This window comes from Ananas comosus, linkage group 24, assembly GCF_001540865.1.
Source record: "Ananas comosus cultivar F153 linkage group 24, ASM154086v1, whole genome shotgun sequence".
Taxonomy (NCBI): domain Eukaryota; kingdom Viridiplantae; phylum Streptophyta; class Magnoliopsida; order Poales; family Bromeliaceae; genus Ananas; species Ananas comosus.
The window spans coordinates 3,982,037-4,002,937 of NC_033644.1; the positions used below are offsets into that span (position 1 = coordinate 3,982,037).

The following is a 20,901-nucleotide window of genomic DNA, read 5'->3' on the forward strand; positions in this document are numbered from 1 at the left end:
TATACCTATTTTGCCCTTGGGTGCTCTTTCATATATATGGTTAATAATACACATACAAGTACATGTTGGTTTAGAAAATTTGATAAATTGATAAACTTTTTTATTTATTTGGTTATAATGTTAAGTTAATTAATATGTTTTTTAAAATATATTCTACTTGTTACGAAATCTCAACAATACATAACAAAATTAGATGTACGGCCAATCGATTTTTTTTTTAATTGTAGCAAAGTTGTAAGAGACGAAATTATTTAGTTACATCATTCGACATTATAACAAAGCATAATTCTCATTTAAAATATTCTAACACAATCAGTTTGCAAAACTGATGCAGAGAACTAAAAGTTAAAATACAACTCCAATCAACAAACATACCAATTAACTAAAACAAAATTTGTATATTAAAATTAATCAAAGCATTTTACGGCTGAAAGTAATCAGTGCAAACATAACATAACTTAACTTCCAATTACAAAGATATGGAAAACAGCACGCAATAACTTCAGTTTAAAGACACAGCACATAAGTTGAGAAGGAAAAAAAAAAGCATAAAGTAAAAAACAAATTTACATCATTCTCAATATTTTCCTCCTATCTATTGTTCCAAAGTTGCCCTGTTATCATAGTGCGAAGGGCGTCTCCTCTCCGAGACTCGTCTGGCCCAACAGGAGCTGATGATTCATCAAGTGTGTCGTCCATCGGCAATGAGTCCATTTGCATGTTGAAGTACCTATCGGTCCCTTGGTGTCTTTTGATGAAATTGTGTATGACACAACATGCGAGGGCAATGCGACACTGCACCTTGTAGGGAAATGGTGTTGCTTGTCGAAGCACCTTGAACCGCCTCTTTAGGATCCCAAAAGCTTTCTCAACTACGTTTCGCAATTGAGCATGACGATGATTATATAAATCTCGAGGTCCTCGATGCCTTCGGGCTTGTGCATTTACATCAAATTGGCTCAAGTGATATCGTTCCCCTCGATAGGGCGCGAGGAAGTGATCAGTATTCGCATATCCAGAATCAACAAGATAATATTTTCCTACACACACCAGAACACTTTATGAAAATTAGACAAATGATAAGCTGAGAAACACATCACCTTGCAAATCATTACTGACCTTCCGGGACAGCGAAACCGCCACTCTCGCAACACCATCGCAGTACCCTCATATCAGCTGCAGAACCCTCCCACCCGGTGCACACAAATAGAAACTGATGGTCAAACGAGCATGCGGCCATCATGTTCTGAGAAGTAAATCCTTTTCGACACCGATATCTTGGTTGCTTATGCTTCCGTACAACCACCGGTANTGTTGCCTCCTTTGGACCTGGTGGGTCGAGCTCTTCCCTTGGGTGGCCGTACCCACTGGGAACTATATTTATATAGTTCTCACCCCCGTGTTGTTTTGGGGGTACAGGTTGCACGTGAGCGGCGCGGCGGCGCGAGGACAGGGCGTAGCTACGTAGATAGCGCCCTACCACCGAGACCAGAGATAGAAGTACCCTGACGAAGTCAAGTTCAGAGTTCAATTTGAAAGAAGCAAACTTGTAGCAAAATTGTATAAGTTTTGTAATAACTTAAAGGTATTTGTGGTTATGTAAATATAAAATCTTGTAAATGTAAAAGAATCTCTGAGATGAATGCTTGTAATAGCATAGTTAGCATCTTATGTTTTTGATACTTATGCAGTCTACATACTTGCTACGGTTCCTGTTTGGAACCCCTTGTATTGCATTGTTTAGATTGTTGACGCCTAGAACGGACAGGGGAGGCTCTGTCCGTTCGGCGGTCTGTCGGCGTGCCCGAATCCGACCAAATAGGCGGAGCTCGGGGCGTGACAGTGCCTTTTGATGAAATTGTGTATGACACAACATGCGAGGGCAATGCGACACTGCACTTTGTAGGGAAAGGGTGTTGCTTGTCGGAGCACTTTGAACTGCCTCTTTAGGATCCCAAAAGCTTTCTCAACTACATTTCGCAATTGAGTATGGCGATGATTATATAAATCTCGAGGTCCTCGATGTCTTCGGGCTTGTGCATTTACATCAAATTGGCTCAAGTGATATCGTTCCCCTCGATAGGGCGCAAGGAAGCGATCATTATTCGCATATCCAGAATCAACGAGATAATATTTTCCTACACACACCAGAACACTTTATGAAAATTAGACAAATAAAAAGCTGAGAAACACATAAACTTGCAAATCATTACTTACCTTCCGGGACTGCGAAACCGCCACTCTCGCAGCACCATCGCAGTACCCTCATATCAGCTGCAGAACCCTCCCACCCGGTGCACACAAATAGAAACTGATGGTCAAACGAGCATGCGGCCATCATGTTCTGAGAAGTAAATCCTTTTCGACATCGATATCTTGGTTGCTTATGCTTCTGTACAACCACCGGTATGTGTGTCCCATCTATTGCACCAATTGCATTCTGAATTCAAAAGTTAAATAAAATAGTTAGCTTCAAATATCTCATAACTCCAAAGATTACAAATTTTGTTTCCACAAAGTTTCAACTTGCAACTCACCTTGAATAGATGAAATGTTGGATTATCTTTTATTCTAGGGTGTACTCCTGAATTTGATAGTGGGAGTTGGATGTAGTCACGCCTAAGTTCAACCACGCCGCGCAGTAAATTATTAAAATGCCTACTAATCATTTCTCCAGAATGTTGAAAAGTTTCCGCCAAAACTCTATTGGCCACGGCATGACCTGTACCAAATAGAAATATACCAAGCTGCTCGTCAGCAGTTAAATGCCTAGTATTTTGTATAAAACCCCTTCCAACCAGTTCTTCTTGAAGCCTTGTAAACATAGTGGTGGTCATCCTAAAATGTTGATAACCTCTATCAGGGTGTCCATGCAATATGTCATGAATTAGCTCGTGGCCAATAAATGGCCGAGTTCGACAAGGCTGCCTATAAATAGTGTTGTGGAATGAAAAGTCTCCCTCTTCGATAAGTAAGGCATGCACTTCTTCCCAATAATCTTCTTCCTCGTCTAAGATGTCATGAGATCGGCAACAAGTGTTGAAGAAAAAACTCGTTGATTGTTTGCTCCAGCCATGACTGCATTTGTATCAAATGAATCTTTCATAACCCAATAATAGCTAAAGATTGATATGTATTGGCTCAAGTAGTAAGGCAGAAGAGTATGCAAGGTGGCTGCAGTGGTCTTTATCCATGCCTCACTACCATGCACACTTAGAGCTCTACTACTCATCAATGCAGAAAGGATGAAGCACAACACTCTGATGCAATATATAGCTATGCAATAACTTGAGCTTAAGTAATAAAGAGCACAATATAAGTAAACTGTATAGTGTTTAACACGTGTTTGGTCAAGACGACTTAAAGTCACACGTGCATAGCAAATATACCGCATGTACTGCCCCCCTACCCTGTGATGGCTCAGGTAATAAAGAGCTCAGGTGTGAATGATGGCTGCAAGAGGTTTCCCACTGCCCCCCAACCATTCACGACCAGTGCTCTTTACTTCATCAGTGCCGGAGCGAGTAACACGCAGATTTCAAGTTGAGAAGAAGCAAAGTCATACATAGTTGCAGCAACAACAATTAACAATAGGAATCAATCAATTGAAGTACCATAGTTGCAGGTGCAGTAACTAAGTTAGAGAGACTTGAAACTCCCAATTGTCATGTTACTTGCAACTTGCAGCAGTCACTTACCTCGATTAATATCAATATGAACCCAATACCTGGAGGTTAGAAGAACAATCATGTGTTGGCTCAGATAATAAAGAGCCCAAGTCTGAATAGTGGCTGCAATAGGTCTTCTATTGCCCCCCCCCCCCCAAAAACCATTCAAGACTGTTGCAAGCTTTATTCATCATTACCAAAGCGCGCTTCATTTGTATTTCAAGTTGAGAAGAAGTAAGCTTATACATACAAAGCTTGAACCAAATAATCTCCCAGTGCTGTAAAACTATATTTCTGTATAGATCTGAACAAATATCAAAGCATGCTACAAGCAAGATGGAATAATTACAATATTAAACTGTAAGCATGATAAAGAAGCGAGAAGCAACTTGTTTGCAAAAACATGGACCAACTGAACCAGTTCGAAAATTTTTTACAACGTCTTGACAAAAACATACTTTTGAAATCATGTTACATGAAACTTGTAGCCGTCACTTACCTCGAGTAATAGCAATTGAACCCAATAAGTAGAGTATTGAAGAGAGTTGGAGATTAATTACATGCTGCTGCTGAACAATCATGTGTTGGCTCAGGTAATAAAGGGCCCAAGTCTGAACGGTGGCTGCAATAGGTCACCTATTACCCCCCAAACCATTCAAGACTAATGCAAGCTTTATTCATCATTGTCGGAGCGCGTACTGTCCGTATTACAAGTTGAGAAGAAACAAGCTTATACATACTAAGCTTGAAGCAAAGTCATACCATTTAGGCAAAACTATATTACCTTTTATACCTGGCCATGATTGAAAACAGATCCGCTTATAGGAATCATAAGCCAAAACTATGGTAGAACACACCAATTAATAGAAGTATGGCAAACAATCGAAGTTCCACACTTGTAGGTACAATATATGAGGTACAGAGACCAATATAAAGTTACTAGTTGCACAGGGTTGCACTTTCACAAGCACATATGTAAACAAAAGATCTGAACAAATATCAAAGAATGCTACAAGCGAGATGGAATAATTACAATATTAAACTGCAAGCATGATAAAGAAGCGAGAAGCAACTTGTTTGCAAAAACATGGACCAACTGAACCAGTTCGAAAATTTTTTACAACGTCTTGACAAAAACATACTTTTGAAATCATGTTACATGAAACTTGTAGCCTTCACTTACCTCGAGTAATAGCAATTGAATCTAATAAGTAGAGGTTAGAAGAGAGTTGGAGATTAATTACATGCTGCAGCTGAACAATAATGTGTTGGCTCAGGTAATAAAGGCCAATAATGTGTTGGCTCAGGTAATAAAGGGCCCAAGTCTGAACGGTGGTTGCAATAGGTCACCTATTGCCCCCCAAACCATTCATGACTGTTGCAAGCTTTATTCATCATTGCCGGAGCGCGTACCGTTTGTATTACAACTTGAGAAGAAGCAAGCTTATACATACTAAGCTTGAACCAAATAATCTCCCATTTCAACAAAACTATATTACCTTTTACACCTGGCCATGAATGAAAACAGATCAGGTTATATAGGAATAGGATTCCAAAAGTATGGTACAACACAACAGTTAATAGAAGTATGGCAAGCATATATATAGGAAATTGAAACAAGTGTTCAGGTAATGAAGCAAACTTATACCATTCATACCAGTCAACTCTTGTGCTCATCAATGGTAAGCAAAGACCAGCAAATAAAAAGTTGAGAAGAAGCAAGCTGGGCAGAGCAACAGTTATACAAATTGAAAAAGCATGGATCAGCCTACAAGTCCTTCATAGTGGACATACTGTTTGAACTTAACAAAGCATATAAGTAAAGCATAGAGTACATGTAAATTAGAAAGAGTACATAAGTTAATACATGCAGCATCTCAGAGCTTTATGCAAACAAAATAGATAATAAGTGCTCACTTAATTAGTACTAAGTAGCACAACCAGGAAGTGCCAAACACCAAAAAAGGGCAAGTTTCTTCATCAATCCAAAAGTACGAACTTAATTAGGCGGAAAAGATGGCCTTTCCGGCGAAAATGATGGTAAATTAAAAGAGCCAGAAGGTCCTGTAGGGGGAAAAGTGGGTGTGCCAAGTAGGAAGCCTGCACTTGCAGGTGGAAAGGATGCAAATGATCCAGGAGTAAAGGATGAAGATACTGCTGTGAAAAAGGGTGCAGTAGGTGCAAATGATGATGCAATAGGCCTTTGTCCAGCATAAAATTGTTGCATGGCGATTTGACGATCTATCCACATGCACAACATATCGCCACTCAATTTCATAAAAATAGGCCTATTGCGCTCATCTTTTAAAGCCTCACACACAGCAAGTAAACCATCAGGAGTCAAGTGAGCAACAGTGGAGAGCCTTTCCATACACTCCTCTATTGAGTGAATTTTTGGCCGAGCTTGTAACTCACGGTCCATTATAGCTTGTGCAATTTCAGTTCTTTTTTTTCCCAATTCAACGAGCTCATAAATTGCTTGCGTTCGACCGTCATCTTTTCGGCGACGGTTTGAAGTTGGTGTAGGATTTGGTGGTGACACTCGCGGCCTCTTCAACGATGAAGTGCGGCCGGAGCCACTACCTTCATAGTGGGTACTTACTTTAATTGGAGTCGGAGTTGGAGAAGTTGAATTGGCGTCATTAACGTCCTCTAAATTCTTGGCAAAGTTTTCCATATTGAGTGGTTGCGTAGCAGGAGAGGATGAAGAGGTACTACGAACATCCTCGACCTCCACCCGGGAAGTAAATCCATGTCTGCCGGTTGCAGTACCTTTTCCAGTCAAGAATTCAATAGATTGATATGCCGGAAATGGTTTGTCCCGATACTTAGCATAAGCAGGATTTTCCTAAAAATAGAAATATATATATATATATATATATATATATATATATATATGATATGCAAAAGTTCACCTATAAAAAGAAACAATTTTGGTTTAGAAAAAAAGATAGATTGTAAAATATTGAAACACATACCGCTATAATGGCATCCCAATCACTAGAGTCACCCGCAGTTGGAATATTTTGTGTGCAATCCCACCCCCATCCACTTTTGTTGGCTAAAGTTTGATACATCAAATATTGACGCTTCAAGACTTTCAAACGATTTTGCAAATGAACTTTGTTAAAGCCCAATTTTGTCTTCTCATTGAAATCTCGAATCATTCTAATCCATGCCAATGAAGTACAACTCCCATTGACAAAATTCCCAAGAGTAAAACTCCCATTGACAAAGTTCCCAAGAGTATGCTCCTCTATCATTACGTTCAACATTGCGGAGTCCATTATTTCTGTCCAGTTACCCGATCTTACCCTGGTTTTAGTTGATTCTTGCATAGAGCAATCTAAGCTTTGACTGTCAGTAGAGGGAACATCAATAAATGAGCCCTTGTTTTTCAAATTAGGCTGCAGCGACTTTTTTAGAGGGGCCATTTGAGATGAATAAGCAAACAAATCAATCATGTGTATTACTGCATACATATTAGATTGGTTTACTACTGGGTCATTATGATATATAATTTTATAAAATGCCTCAGGGGATAAGATTGTACATGACTCCATGGCGGCTGCACTAGTTCAAAAAACTATGCCACCCTGCCAAGGATATGTAATTATCCTTTCCCTACATCATTGAATTACAGCATTCAACTTAGTAGTTTATGTTTTCGATACTTCCTTATGCAATCTGTGAGTGAATACTGTTCCTGTTTGGAACCTCTCGTATTGTATTGATTGCGACGCCTAGGACGTACAGGGGAAACTCTGTCCGTTCGGCGGTCTGTCGGCGGCGCCGCGACCCGGCCAAATTGGCGGGTGGTCGCGGGTCGTGACATTGAATAATTTTTTTTAAAAAAATTTCCCTCGAAACAAATGGGCAAATGGCAATGTTCTCTACTTTTCATGGTTGGATTGTAAAGTAAGGAGCATACAAAAGCTAGGCTCTACTTGTATAAAACAACAAACAGTAGCTTCAGGTAGTAGAAAATGTCAAAGAGAAATCTACAAAAAGTAGTTGACATTACAAGATAATCTTATAAAATCCCACCTCGATGAGATCAGAAAAAGACTGAAAAGCTCAACGTTGAAGACTTCTCCTCCAACAATGATAGGCAACAAAATAGTAACAGAGATACAGTTTGAAGCTAATGGCAAAGAGAAGCACTACCTTTGAGTCCCACCTAATTTAAAGAGAAGAAGGGCACAAAAACTTCATGCCTTATACCTGTGAGGATGGTTCTCGCACTTAATGGCCGACTTGACAACACAGTATAGTCGGCAAAGAGGAAGGAGGAGGTTTCGTACATCACAAGCCCACATGTTCACCGAGAGGGGGTAGTACCCATTAATATCCGTCAAATCGAAGGGTTTGAGAGATGAATGTTACAGATGAGGATGGATCTCGAGCGAGATCTTCCTCATTGATGGCGGTAGTTAAGAGAGACTACCAGAGAAGTAGGGAGGAAGAAAGCAAGATACGAGAGGGATTACCGATGAAGCCGAATCCCAAATGAGATCTCGCTTAAATGGGCTTTTCCCAGCAGATTGCGTCGAGAGAAGTGGAGAGGAGGAAGAAGGCGGTTGACACGAGGAGGCAGGAGAATTTGGGCGGAGAAATGAGCAAGGAGGAAGGTAGGTATGGGGCATTAATGGAGGCGAGGAACGCGTAGGCGACGAAGATGCATTTTACCAAATTTCCAATCCCTGCCCCTGAGCTAACCCTAGCAAAGTGTGCTATTCCATGGGTGCTGGGGAATTGGTCTTAACGGGTTATCCTTGGATAACCCGTTAAGACAGGGCTAAGTTAAACCCACAAATTTATGGGCTGTTTGGGTGAATTAGCAGGATAAAATGGGCTATTCCCATTTTATCCTACATCCAAACGCAGCCTAAAAGTTTAAATTTTATCTCAAAAATTGGAAATGGGAACTTTTTCTTATTTACGTAAATAAGTCCTACAAAATAGTTGTTCTCGGATTATTCTAAAATTATTTAAAATAATTCGGTTTGGCCTTACAGAATAGTTGCTCTAAAATTATCTAAAATAATCCGATTTGATCAGAATAATTATTCTAACTATTTTTTAAAGACGTTTAGCTAAAACACGGGAATAAATTTTGTTATCTGGATTAGGGATATCAATGGATACAGGTACCCAAAATTTTATCCGAATCCAAATTCAAACGGAGTGAATTTATTCGATGCTGAATGGATATAATTTCGAACATGAATATCAAAAACAAAAATCCGAATGATTTGGATTCGGGGATGAATTTGATTGTACCCAATCCGAACGCAAACCTGACTTGAACCCGACTCGAACCCAAAATTATTTTAAGTTGAGCTTGAATGCTATTAGTAGCAAACGAACTTCGTTGTCACTCATTTGTTTTCGATGATGGAGCCTCTAAATTGACGGTCAGCACCGTTGAACATAATCTATACCACTTGAAGTATCTAAAAACCAAATTTCATGATTTTTCTATATTGTTCTCTTGTCCATCAAGTGGATATAAAGATGAACGGCCGAAAATTAATATTTTTTAAAAAGTGATGATAGGAGTCTTGTAATCAAGATCAAGAGTATAGATCTTATTTTAAATAGTTTAAAAAATTTTCTAATAAAAATTTAATTGATTTGGATATTTTCACGTGCGTCTCATATGGACAATTAAAATTGTAAATTTTAAAACCCTTTGATCATTAGGCTAATGATGTTGAAAAGATTTGAAATTTAGCTTTTAGGTACTTCAAGTAGTATAAAATCATGTTTAACGATACCGATCTTTATCTGAAAGGCTGGTCGGAGCTGCACCGTACGTATGTAACGACCCAACAAATCTTGCGGACGACGACCATCAATCAAGCTCGCTATTCACACACTAGGCCGGATGTATTCGGCTCCAAATTAGCTTTAGATTCAGCTTGCTGGTTTAACCAATTACTAGTTGATCACTACTTTTTTTTTGAGAGAGATAGGTAGTTCGTTACCCGCTTCGTTTATTTTATTTAAAAATAAACTTAGTTGAAAATGTGAATCAATTAAGATTTAAACTTGAAACCTCGGATACCAACCACCAAACCCTTTGCCACTTGCTCTAGGGCCGATTGGTATCATTACTCATTTTTTATCTCAAAATATAGATAAGCTAAATGCAAGTTGATTCCGGCTTGCTCACAATTGCTTCGATATAGTTTACAAATTTTAAAAATATATAAAAGCAAATTGCACTTTTGATTCTCAAACTATATGTATAAGGCATTTTGGTCCTCAAACTTAAACTGCAGTAATCATTATTATATTAGTAATTATAATATTGTCGCATTGTTTCTATATTAATTAGTGATACATCAGTATTTAGTCAACGAAATTACATTGTGAAATTTGATTACAACAATTTAAATAGTTCGATCTAGAAATTTCAGTAAATTAAAAATTGAGGACTAAAATGTCATGCGTCTTACAGTTTGAAAATCAAGATTGTAATTCACTCTAAATAATTTATGTAAATATTACTTTTAATATATATATGCAGCAGAGTTAAGTATTGCTTTTAAACTTTAGAGTTTTTAGTAACATGAATTTTAATACTAATTAGTAATTCTAATGACCAAAAGCAATTATCATTATCAATAAATTAAACAAAGTATTAATTATAATTAGTGTCAATAATTTATTAAAGTTTAATTCAAGCTAACTTGAAATAATTTTTGAGTCAGCTCGAACTAATTTAAGCCGAAAATGAATTGGATTATCCCAACTCATTTTAAATTCGAGCTAAATAAACACGAGTAGGCTCAAATAATCCTCAAGTTGATCTCAAGTTTGAATAACTTTCAAGCGGATCTTCAGCTGGCTCAAACTTGCTCGTGTTCGACTCATTTATAATCTTACACAGTAATACCTAATTTACAAAATATTAAACTAATAATAATAGTTATTAAAATCTAAAAAATTGCATATTCAAACGAGATCGTGGGGGCGTAAATTCGCAACCCTGCATGCGCACGATTTTTCTGTGCATAGGTCGAGCTTGTGCATAAGTCTATAAAGAAATTGCTCCGGCGAACACCGCCAGGTGGTGTAGAGTCTACAAAGAAGATAACCATGCACCTCTTTAAAAATAGAAAAGTTGGGAAAAAGGAACGTGATCAAACCCAAAATAATAATAAAAAAAAAAAGCACCAAACGTGGAGTTTAGTTAGTTGTTCTAGTAAGGCTCCGTGTAAGATTGCCAGGAAGACACTTTACATGCATTAAGAAAGTACAAATTTGGTTTAATTAGTCTGTATTAATAAATTAGCATTACTAAAATTTCTTTTTTTAACTGAGCTAAACAAATCTTAGAATTAGTATTCAAGCAGTAATTCAGCATAGAGAAGGAAAAGAAAAAAGAGAAAAAAAAAATTGTTCACAAATAAAATAATATTTTGTCTTGAGATGATGATTTATCAATATTAATTTGAGTTCAATGTCAAGAATTGTACATGGGAATGATTGAGAATACATAATTATAAAGTGTCCCGCGTTTCGCTGTTGAAGTTAAATATTATCATTAGTTGAAGTTTAATGAGTTTATGGAATAAACTATCTATAGATATATTAAATCTTGAGTTTTATGCCCCGTCTCTTCTGTTCCCTCTCGCACACCTTTGATCCCTTCCCTCTCTCTCTCTGTAACGACCCGACCCGCTAGCAACAATAACTAGTTGGGCCCAAACCACCAGCCCAAAATGCTTAAGTCCAGTTATTATTACTAGCGTGTAGGTCTCATACAAACTGATCGGAATCAATGTCCATCCGATGTGGGACTATTGGGAGCGTTACAAAACTCCCCATGTTTAGACCATGACGTTCTCGTCGGATCCAAACCAGATCACAGAGAGACAGACAGATCAGGACCAAAATTACCAGAGGATGTGAGATTCTAGAGGTGGCTCCTACGAGTTCAAGAGGTGGCACTACAACAAAACTATGTTTTAGCGGCGATTATTTTTTAAATTAGCGACAATTACAATTGCCGCTAAAATATTTTGTGGCAATTTTAACAATTGCCGCTATTGGCAGAATCGCTAAAAGTTTTAGCGACATTTATTCCGGCGGTTGGTAAAAATCCAAATAAATGCCGCTAAATATTATACAATAACGACTATTATAAATGCCGCTAAATAGTATGCAATAAAAACTATTATAAATGCCGCTAAATAATATACAATAACAACTATTATAAACGCCGCTACAATTAATTATAATTGCCGCAAAAAACATACTAAATGATTGATTAATAAAGCTTATAGCAGCAATTAAATTAATATTAAAATACTTGATTAACAACTAAATACTACAATGAATTGAAATATTAAAAAATATTAGTAGCCAAAAAGCATTANATTATGAATCAAGCATTCACTGTTCAGGATATAAGTTTTCCAAAATCCAAACAGATAAAATTGCCACAAGGAATTAGTAACCACACCAGCACTTCAATACAAGCAACTCGAGAATTTACCATTAATCTCACAATCACACCAAGAAATCAGACATAAACACGATAAAGCAACTACAAAAAGAAGCTAAATATGGCAATATCTCATCATATCACTTCAAATTTTCAATCGAAAGCAAATCACGTCGAATCAACTAGGGTTGCTATTACGACGGAGGTAGCGGGGGATCACCATCTGACGGCAATGGTAGGTGCAGACCATCGGATCAGACGGCTCGGCAGAGGCGATGGGAACGGCGACGCCGCCGCCGCCGTAGGTCACGAGGCGTCCCCCGCAGGATCTGGAGCAGGATCTGGAGCACCGCTGATGGAGATGTTAACCAAGAGAAGCCATTAGGGCAAGGGACCGAGGAGAGAAGCTAGGGTTTCGGCTTGGATCGAGAGGGGGAGAGGGTGAGAGTAAGAGAGAGAGAGAGAGAGAAGGGGGGAGGATCCGACCGAGGGGGAGGGGGATCGAGAGAGGAGAGAGGAGCGGGGAGGGGGAGGGGGAGCGGGCGTGGGTTGAGAGAGGGCACGAGGTTGGGTTGGGTTAGGTTGGGGTTGGATTAGGATTATATTTAATATATTAATATTAGTAGGTATATTTGAACATAATTGCCGCTAAAGGTGTAATAAAATAATAATAATAGCGGCCGTTTGATAATCACCGCTAAATAATTGCCACAAAAAGTTTCTTTTGGTGTAAGCACTTTACCCCACATAACACTTAGTTCTCACACTTCCGGCTGGTATTTGGCTCTGATACCAAATGTAACGACCCGACCCGCTAGCAACAATAACTCATTGGGCCCAAACAATCGGCCCAAAATACTTAAACCGAGTTATTATTATTAGCGTGTAGGCCTTATATAAACTGATCAGAATCAGTATCCCATCCGATGTGGGACAATTGGGGGCGTTACACTCTCATCCCCGATTCCTGTTCCCTCTGGATTCGCAAAGCCAGCAAGGTGCAGACAGTTGTCGCACTATGCCTCTCGCGCCCCTCTCCTCGCCTCCTTCCCCTATCGCCCCGCAGGGGTGCGGAGGTCTTGCAGATCCGCGCTGCGACCCGCGCCCGCGCTCGCTCGAGCCGCCCACCCGCACCGTGCCCACCCATGCTGCCATGTGCGCGCGACCCCCGCCCGGTGCCTGCTCGCACCCCTCTTGCGCCGCCCCCTTCAAGATCTGCAGATCCTGCAGATCTCTCTCTCCCCGATCCTGCCTCTCATCTCTCTTCGATCTCGTTCTGATCTGCTAGGATCTTATTCTCCTTCTCCCCCTCGCCATCATGCGATCGGAGGAGGAGCTCGCAGGCCCCCACGCCCTCTCCCTAGCGTTCACGCCCTGTTCGACAAAATGCCGAGGTGATCGCAAGGCGCTTCGCAGGCATCGGAGAGGTGGGGCGCGGCGCTGGGGATGATGGTAAATGTTATTCCTTTACATATATATGTCTGATCATGTAAATAGAGGTCTAAAGTAGCAACTCAATGTTTAAAATAGCTAAATGATTTTTGTTTTGTCTTAAAACTTCCATTATGACGTCATGAATTTGGCCTACATAGTGAAGTCAGTATAAGCTAAACCTCTTGAAGCTTCAAGATCAGAGATGCTCTATTTTATTTGCAAAGTTTCTCTTTCTATGTGAGGCTTTTCCCGCCTACCTGAGCCTCTTTGAAAGCTATTGGAAAGAACATTGCATATATTTTTTACACAATTGTTCTACTAATCTCCAACTTTTTCACCCTCAGGCTCTTTGGAATTATTTTTTCGGGCGTTTGGTTTTTCTCGCTTTTTGATCTTCCATGTGTGAAAATATTTTTGATACTTTTCTTCTACCAGTTTTTCTAGTCTGCTGCCCTATATCTTGCAGTATGTGTATACTTTTATTTGTTGTATGTTTATTGCACTTTTATTGTTTTTGTTTTCGCCTTTCACTCCTAATGATTTTGATTCTGGTTTATACTTCTTTATTTGGTACCTCTATTGTACAACTTCGTTAACTACTGCTACTGGTTCTCTTTCTTGGTTACAAGTTTTCTTCATATCTAACTATCTGTGCCTAAAAAGATAAAGAAGTACATGAGCCCTGTATTTGGAACAAGTGGAAGTTTGAACGGCCTGCTCATAGGCAACCATTTCCTGTTGTTCTTATATTTGGTGTCCACTTCTTATGTTCTTTCTTTGCTTTTATTGTCTTTTTTTCATTACGCCTATATTTTCTTTGAGTTCTTTATTTATTCTTTTATTTTCTTTCACGTTCTCTCTTCCCATGTTACTTTTAAACGGCGATGGTTGTTTGTAACAACATATGTTTGGTTCTGAAGAGGAAAGGTATATGAGGCTTTTCCTGTGTGGTCTTTATTTGTTCCTGTAAAAGAGAGGTTCAACCCCATGGTTTAACGGAATAACGAAAAAGAAAATTGATAAAGAGCCATTTATTTGGCTCCTAGAATTGTTGGAAATGGATACATTGTGTGATTTTAAATATATACCTGTATCTTTTATATGTAGTCGATCTTCTATTATGTAAAGAAAATAGAGATTTTACTTAGATGTTTCTCTTCCTAATTTGAGCTCATGTCGAACTTAGAATTCTGCTAGGCAATTCATAATGCAACCAGGCAATTCAGGGGAGTCATGCAAAAGGAGTTTCATGCAATTTTTATGCATTTCCCTCATTTTTTTATGTTTTTGTTGGGTGTTTATTTCTTCATTTGCTTTACCATCTATGTCTGTTACTTCCCTCTAAGTTTTATCTTGTTCATTTGCTTTTTTGTTTACTTACTTATTTTTTTGCACATTGTTTTTTCTCTTCGGCTTTTTCATATTGCAGGTCTTTTGATTGTGTTGGCAAGGGGTCAAACTTTTGTTTGAAAGGAAACGAGAAATTTGTGGTCAAATTTTTGTTGGTGTTTGTTTTGAGAAGGGCTTACTATATAGAATTCTAAACTTTGGGAATTCTGATTTTGAATTCTGGAAATTCGTTGGTGCAATTTTGAATTCTGAATTTGAACCTTTTATATGCATCGAAAAACTTAATGCAGTTCAAATCTGAATTCTGAATTCTAAACCTTTATATGCATCGAATATCTTGGTTCAATTCAGAAATCCAAATTCTGAATTCCTGATCCCAAATTCAGGTAGGCAATTCAAAATTCATCTAAGCAATTCAGGCTGCCATGAGGAAGGTGAGGTAGTTGCTCTTGAATGTTCCTATGCTATGATGATCTTCCCCTGAAATATCAGATAATTAAAAGCGGACCGAACCTTTTTGGTTGGTAATGGGTGTACTTTGAACGGCCTACTGCGTAGGTGTCATGCCCCGGGGCCGATTTTAAAAGCATTTTTATAATGGATACAACTTTGAAATCCAGAGTTGTAGAATTTTTTCATTTTTTTTTTTGAATTCAACCTGGCCCACGTGACGGATAGAGCAGCCACAAATACAAAATTCCTCTGTCCACTCTTACAGAGTCTCCTTTATATTTGCACGGCGTACCAACAACAACATTAGGATCACAACAACAACTTATATTCACCAATCCACAAACCATTCATGCGATGCATTTCCATATAGCTAGCTATCCTTAGAGATGATGCATACCTCTAAACACTTCTTAGGCGTTGGATGATGATGCACAGTACAACAATTATTCTATTTAAAAGTGCTCCCCACCCGGAAGCTTTATTTTCAAACTCTAGTTAATCATCCATAAAACTATTTGAAAATATTTTTAAAACTGTTTCCCACTCGGAAACTCTATTTTGAAAACCGACCACCTCTAGGGGTAAAAAACCACGATGCATAAATACGTAAATCCAAAACCGAACATTCATAAATCTTCACAAATACTCAAACATTCATATTGATCATCTAACTTAACCATTTAATTATTTAAATTACTAAAAGCGGAAATAAAAGTAATCCGGGTGACGGTCGCTACTGTAGGCTAGCTAGAACGTAATCCCATCGTGCCCAAAAGCCAACTCCTTACCCCAACCACCTGGAAAAATGGGGGGTGAGAAACCACAATCAAGGTTTCCCAGTGGGTACTATAGAGCCACGAAGGCAAGTCGTAATCACCGAAAAACAAATAAGGTAAGGTAAACAAAGTACAAGTGCTATGATACAAAAGAGAACTACAGTAACTATAACAGATATGATAAGAGCAAGAATAAAAACTGCTACTGTAAGGAATACAATGCTGAGCATGTCTCAAGGTAACCAAACCAAAACTGTACCCAATCTAGTGCCTGCTATATTAGTTTAGGGACCTCAAGCGTTGCCTGTCACAAACCTGCACCAACCTGATCCATGTGTCCACTGGACGACCTATCTGGATAGTACACCCCTGGTCGGTGGCCAAACTGATCTGGTGTTAATGAATACACCCAAGTGTTGTGACTAAATCATGTTGATATACTCAATGCGAAAATCGGCAGGAAGCCGGTGCCTTGGCCGAAGCCAGATACAAGGGCGTACAACGCCGAACCACGATCAACTAGATTGAAACACACGACAAAGGAGTCAATGTGTTGCCTGGACCCAAGGTCCACAAATATACAAAATGTGCAAACCTGCTCTACATGTCTATCAACAACTATCATCATATAATTAACAAGATATAGATGAACGAACGATAAACAAAACAACCGACATGTAGAGACTACGATGCTGATATAGAAGAACAGGGGAAGGTGAAACAGTCTCACCGACTACCAACTCGAAGCACCCACCTGTCACAACCGCATCGGAAACCTGGGTACAAAACAAGTCAACCAGACCTACGAAGTGCACAACAAGTCAACCGAACCTACGAAGATCCATTGGGTCAGTATCCAACTCACCAATTCAAAATACCGAACTCACAAAGCCCACACAATTCCTCAAAATCGGTTTCCCAAAACCGATCATCGTAACTGGCCGGAAGTCCCGAAAATCACACCAGGACGCCGTCGGGACCTTCTAAGTGTCCCGAAACTCACCGACTCGTGCCACGAGTCACTCGCTGCCACAAAACATATCGATTTGGACGTCTTGGCAGCAGACACAAGATTACGCAATCAAATAATTATCGCCGGATAATTGTTAGGATTAGGGTTCCTGGAAGTGTCAATTTTAACACCGGAAACCACCGTCGCTCACCCGTTATCTCTGAACCCACGATATGATGATGGTGACTAGCCAACAAGGCTCAGCGACACAACTCAGGGCAAACACACACCGTCGGATGAAATTCGAACCGAAACCGCGTTTCGCCGGCGAATTTCGCCGAAAAAAACGCACCGAAATCGACAATCGATTTCGGCGAAGGCTATCGGATCTTGGACAATCAGTCCAGAGGTCACCACATAGACATACTGTTAAGTATTGTGTGTTGGCAAGTTTCGTGATTTGAATCGGAGTCTTGAAGGATTCGGTGCGTGATTGAAGAAGATTGAAGAATCCAAGACTTCGAGAATTCAGAAACATCTCGCTGCGTGAATCACGATGTCAAGCCCTGCTCCCGGCCAATTTGGTCGGGTTCGGGCCACATCAACAGACGCCGAATGGACATGGCCTCCCCCGCCCGCCCAAGGCTCTAACAATAAATATAATTAAGCAATCAAATAAAGAGATATGCAATTATACAAGGCTTGCACGAGGGCAAGCAACAACGGAAGCGAAAGCTCTAAGCTAAAACATACAACCATACATAATATTTGATTACATTTAAACCAAATACTAGTAAACTAAAACTATTACATCCATTTGCTTTCATTCATAATATCTTTTACATCTTAATCATTCAACCCCAAAATGCATAAAGGTTTACAACTTTTACATCTCTAGATCAACAAAAGAAAGTTGATATATGAACCAAAAAGGGAATGACTAAAATGCAAGTACTCCATTGGCCACTTGCTATGGCGCAATACCCTTGCCCCGATCCTCCGCCGCCCCGCTCGCGCTCGGATCTGTAGGGTTAGTGGTGTGAGAACTACAACGAAGTTTCTAGTGAGTTCGGCAACCGACCTCGCCGACTTACCCACTAGGTCTATTCAGGTATAAGTATTTCAAAGAAAAAGAAAAGTAGCCAATACTAATGCTAATACTATGCCTGCAAGAAAGCTGTCAGTTGACATATATAATCAAATATGAATGATTATGCATGCATGCTCTTTTCATAGTTTTACTTTGGCTTTTACCCAATCTTACCGGTTAACCCTGTTAACCCCAATAACTCACAACCAAAAATTCCTTAATAACGGGGGACTCCAACCTCTCTGGGGACCGTCTTCGGGGACGTCGCTCCCCGTGGTGACTATTCCGGAATGCACCGCTTGAGGGGGAGCTACCTCCCTCAAGCCAAGACTTATCGTGAGTATCGATCCAATCCTCAACTTGAGGACACATAGCCACTAGCCACAATGCCACTTTAACGATGATAGGTCTCTACCTTATCATACTTGCCATTCTCTTGGCTACTCTTGCCATAATGTCACTATTGTTTAAACTAGGTTTAACAATGTGTATCTCGATGCCAATCTTGTCTCTATTGTCAATGTCACCTTTGTTTACTATTATCTTAGTCCGGGTCTCACATTCATACAAGTTTTGGCTCTCCTCGGCGGGGACGAGGGTTGTGGTTGATCAGCAGCACCACCGTCCTCCTCCCAACTCTCAAGCAAAACCATTATGGGGAATGACTCTTCCCCCAGAATTAGGGACAGATTTTGGGGCATGTCCATCAAATTATGAACAGCAGCATGGCAACGATAGGCCCTCAAGTCGGTCATGGACTTCGAACGTTCATCAGCTGGCAGGAACCGTCCGAAGCCACGGACAATGGCAACTACTCTGGGGATCGACCAGCTTTCGAAAGGGAGGTTATGCAATTTTATCCAAGCTTTGAAAGGCAGTCTATGTGGCATAGTATGCCGGTGCTGTCCCCACTCGAAGCAGTTCATCCAAAATCCCTCAAGTGTAATAATTCGCCGCCGAACAAGTCTCTCACCGAAACTTAGTCAGGCAGGAACACCGTATAGTCATGTTCTCTATGTCGTGCCACCACAAAATTAGTCGGATACCTGCCAAAACGATCCGCTAGAGCATTGGAAATTGTCTGCTGAGGGGAACGTCCGAGATTCGCCGGCTGAACGATATCAGCTAGTATGGCGTTTTGTCGTAGCTCCCTACGAGTGAGATAATCCTCCGTGAAAGGCACGACGACCGGAGAGGTGGGACACGTTCGCGTGCACGGTTTACTCTCAACATGTTGCCGTGCCGTTGAAGGGGTTTGATACTGCACCGAGAAGCCTTGTGACCTGTTTTGGAGTACCGATAGCACCTGATCGGGTCTCTGCAGTCTGCAGCTTTATGATCAGAGCCCAGGCACCTAAAACATTTGCCGGCGAAGTTATGGCGATCTTTGCTCTCTGTTCTTAATTAGGAGTTGAACCTTAGAATGCTCAAGATGGAGAGGGTTGATGGTCTGAGGCCTAATAGGGGATAAGAGGGCCTCTTTATAAGATTTCCTGCCCACATCTTCAGTATGGAGTAAATGTATCTTTCCAGGTTGGTCCATCCTCAATGTCGCCACACCGAATCCCCAAAGATCGTTACCACATCCATGTTTATCATTAATGTCGCCATAAATATGACTCCCATTGGAGCAACAGTTTACACAAGGAGTAGAAGGGTCTCAATCAGAAAAAGGGTGGCGGTAGCGAGCGTTTGAGGAGTAAATCCTGCCCATAAATGCCCCACCAACTCGATCAAACGACTCCTTCATACTATTGGCCCTCAGGAGCTTGTGGAGAAAGCCTTTCAGTGTATGAAATCTTCTTTCCACATTCACATCCAGCAGATTTTCCACGCATCCATCAATACGCCGATCTACCTCGAGTGATGCCAACGGCTCCTTGCTGCCTGTCGCATCCTTTTCTCGTTGTGGCAACACTCCCTTCTTGAAAAGCTCTTTTGGGATCCACTTCCAGCATTTCGTTCCGCCATCGCCAGGGTTGGGTGGGTAACCCTGATCTCTTCTATCTTACCTCTCCCTTTTCACCTCTCACTCTCACTCTCTCTCTCTCTCTCTCTCATTTGGGTACCCCTAATCTCACAAGGGCTAGAATGTCTAATATAATACCAGTACGAAAAAAGAATGACAAGCTTAGAGTTTGCCATTTGCAAACTCTAAGTTTGCATGATCATTTTAATGATCATAGTGAGCTCTTTGCAAGCTTAACGGTATAAAAATATGAAAATTATGTGAAATTTCGATAGAAAATTTCTTATATTATATATAACAAGTTCAAATCTTTTATCTAAAATTTTAGTATTATGTCATCAATTTAAAAGTCCCGACATCGAAAAAGACTTGATAGGATGGAGGCTATTTATTAATATAAATATTATATATAAAATTAATAAATTAAAAATCGTTTTATTTTAATATTTTCACTCGAGTTAATATTTTTTTGAGTAAATATACATTTTAAAGTTGATAGTCTAGTTTCAGATTACCTATTCTAAAATGTTTAAATAAAAAATATATATAAGTTAGATTAGGAAAATTGAATAACAAGCAACCGATCGAGTACTCGATCGAGTATACAAGCCGAGTAAATAATTGCTCGGCTTGTGCTCGACTTAAAAAACCGAGCTATGAAATTGCTCGGTCGAGCACAAGCCGAGCAAATAATTTACTCGGCTTGTGCTCGGCTGGGGTTGAGCGAGCACAAGCCGAGCAAATGTGGGGA

General features: G+C 39.9%; 2 protein-coding genes across 2 annotated transcripts; both read right to left on the reverse strand.

Annotated features, from left to right (window-relative positions):
• On the reverse strand, window positions 450-1,304 carry LOC109728791. The gene is made up of 2 exons (XM_020259321.1): window positions 1,120-1,304; window positions 450-1,040 (listed from the first exon to the last, which is right to left on the reverse strand). Exons 1-2 carry the CDS (start codon window positions 1,241-1,243, stop codon window positions 592-594), a joined length of 573 nt encoding a protein of 190 aa, XP_020114910.1. The 5' UTR covers window positions 1,244-1,304; the 3' UTR covers window positions 450-591.
• LOC109728529 lies at window positions 2,058-2,837 on the reverse strand. Its single transcript, XM_020258947.1, has 3 exons — window positions 2,538-2,837; window positions 2,264-2,440; window positions 2,058-2,138 (listed from the first exon to the last, which is right to left on the reverse strand). The coding sequence occupies exons 1-3, from the start codon at window positions 2,835-2,837 to the stop codon at window positions 2,058-2,060; spliced, it is 558 nt and encodes a 185-aa protein (XP_020114536.1).

Bases quoted from the DNA above. Each gene is read 5' to 3' on its own strand.
- LOC109728791 (XM_020259321.1), bottom strand. From the start codon at position 1,243: ATGATGGCCGCATGCTCGTTTGACCATCAGTTTCTATTTGTGTGCACC. The intron at 1,041-1,119 runs GTCAGTAATGAT...TGGTGTGTGTAG, and splicing joins CGGTTTCGCTGTCCCGGAAG to GAAAATATTATCTTGTTGAT.
- LOC109728529 (XM_020258947.1), bottom strand. From the start codon at position 2,837: ATGACCACCACTATGTTTACAAGGCTTCAAGAAGAACTGGTTGGAAGG. The intron at 2,441-2,537 runs GTGAGTTGCAAG...TTTTGAATTCAG, and splicing joins CAACATTTCATCTATTCAAG to AATGCAATTGGTGCAATAGA. The intron at 2,139-2,263 runs GTACTGCGATGG...TGGTGTGTGTAG, and splicing joins GTTCTGCAGCTGATATGAGG to GAAAATATTATCTCGTTGAT.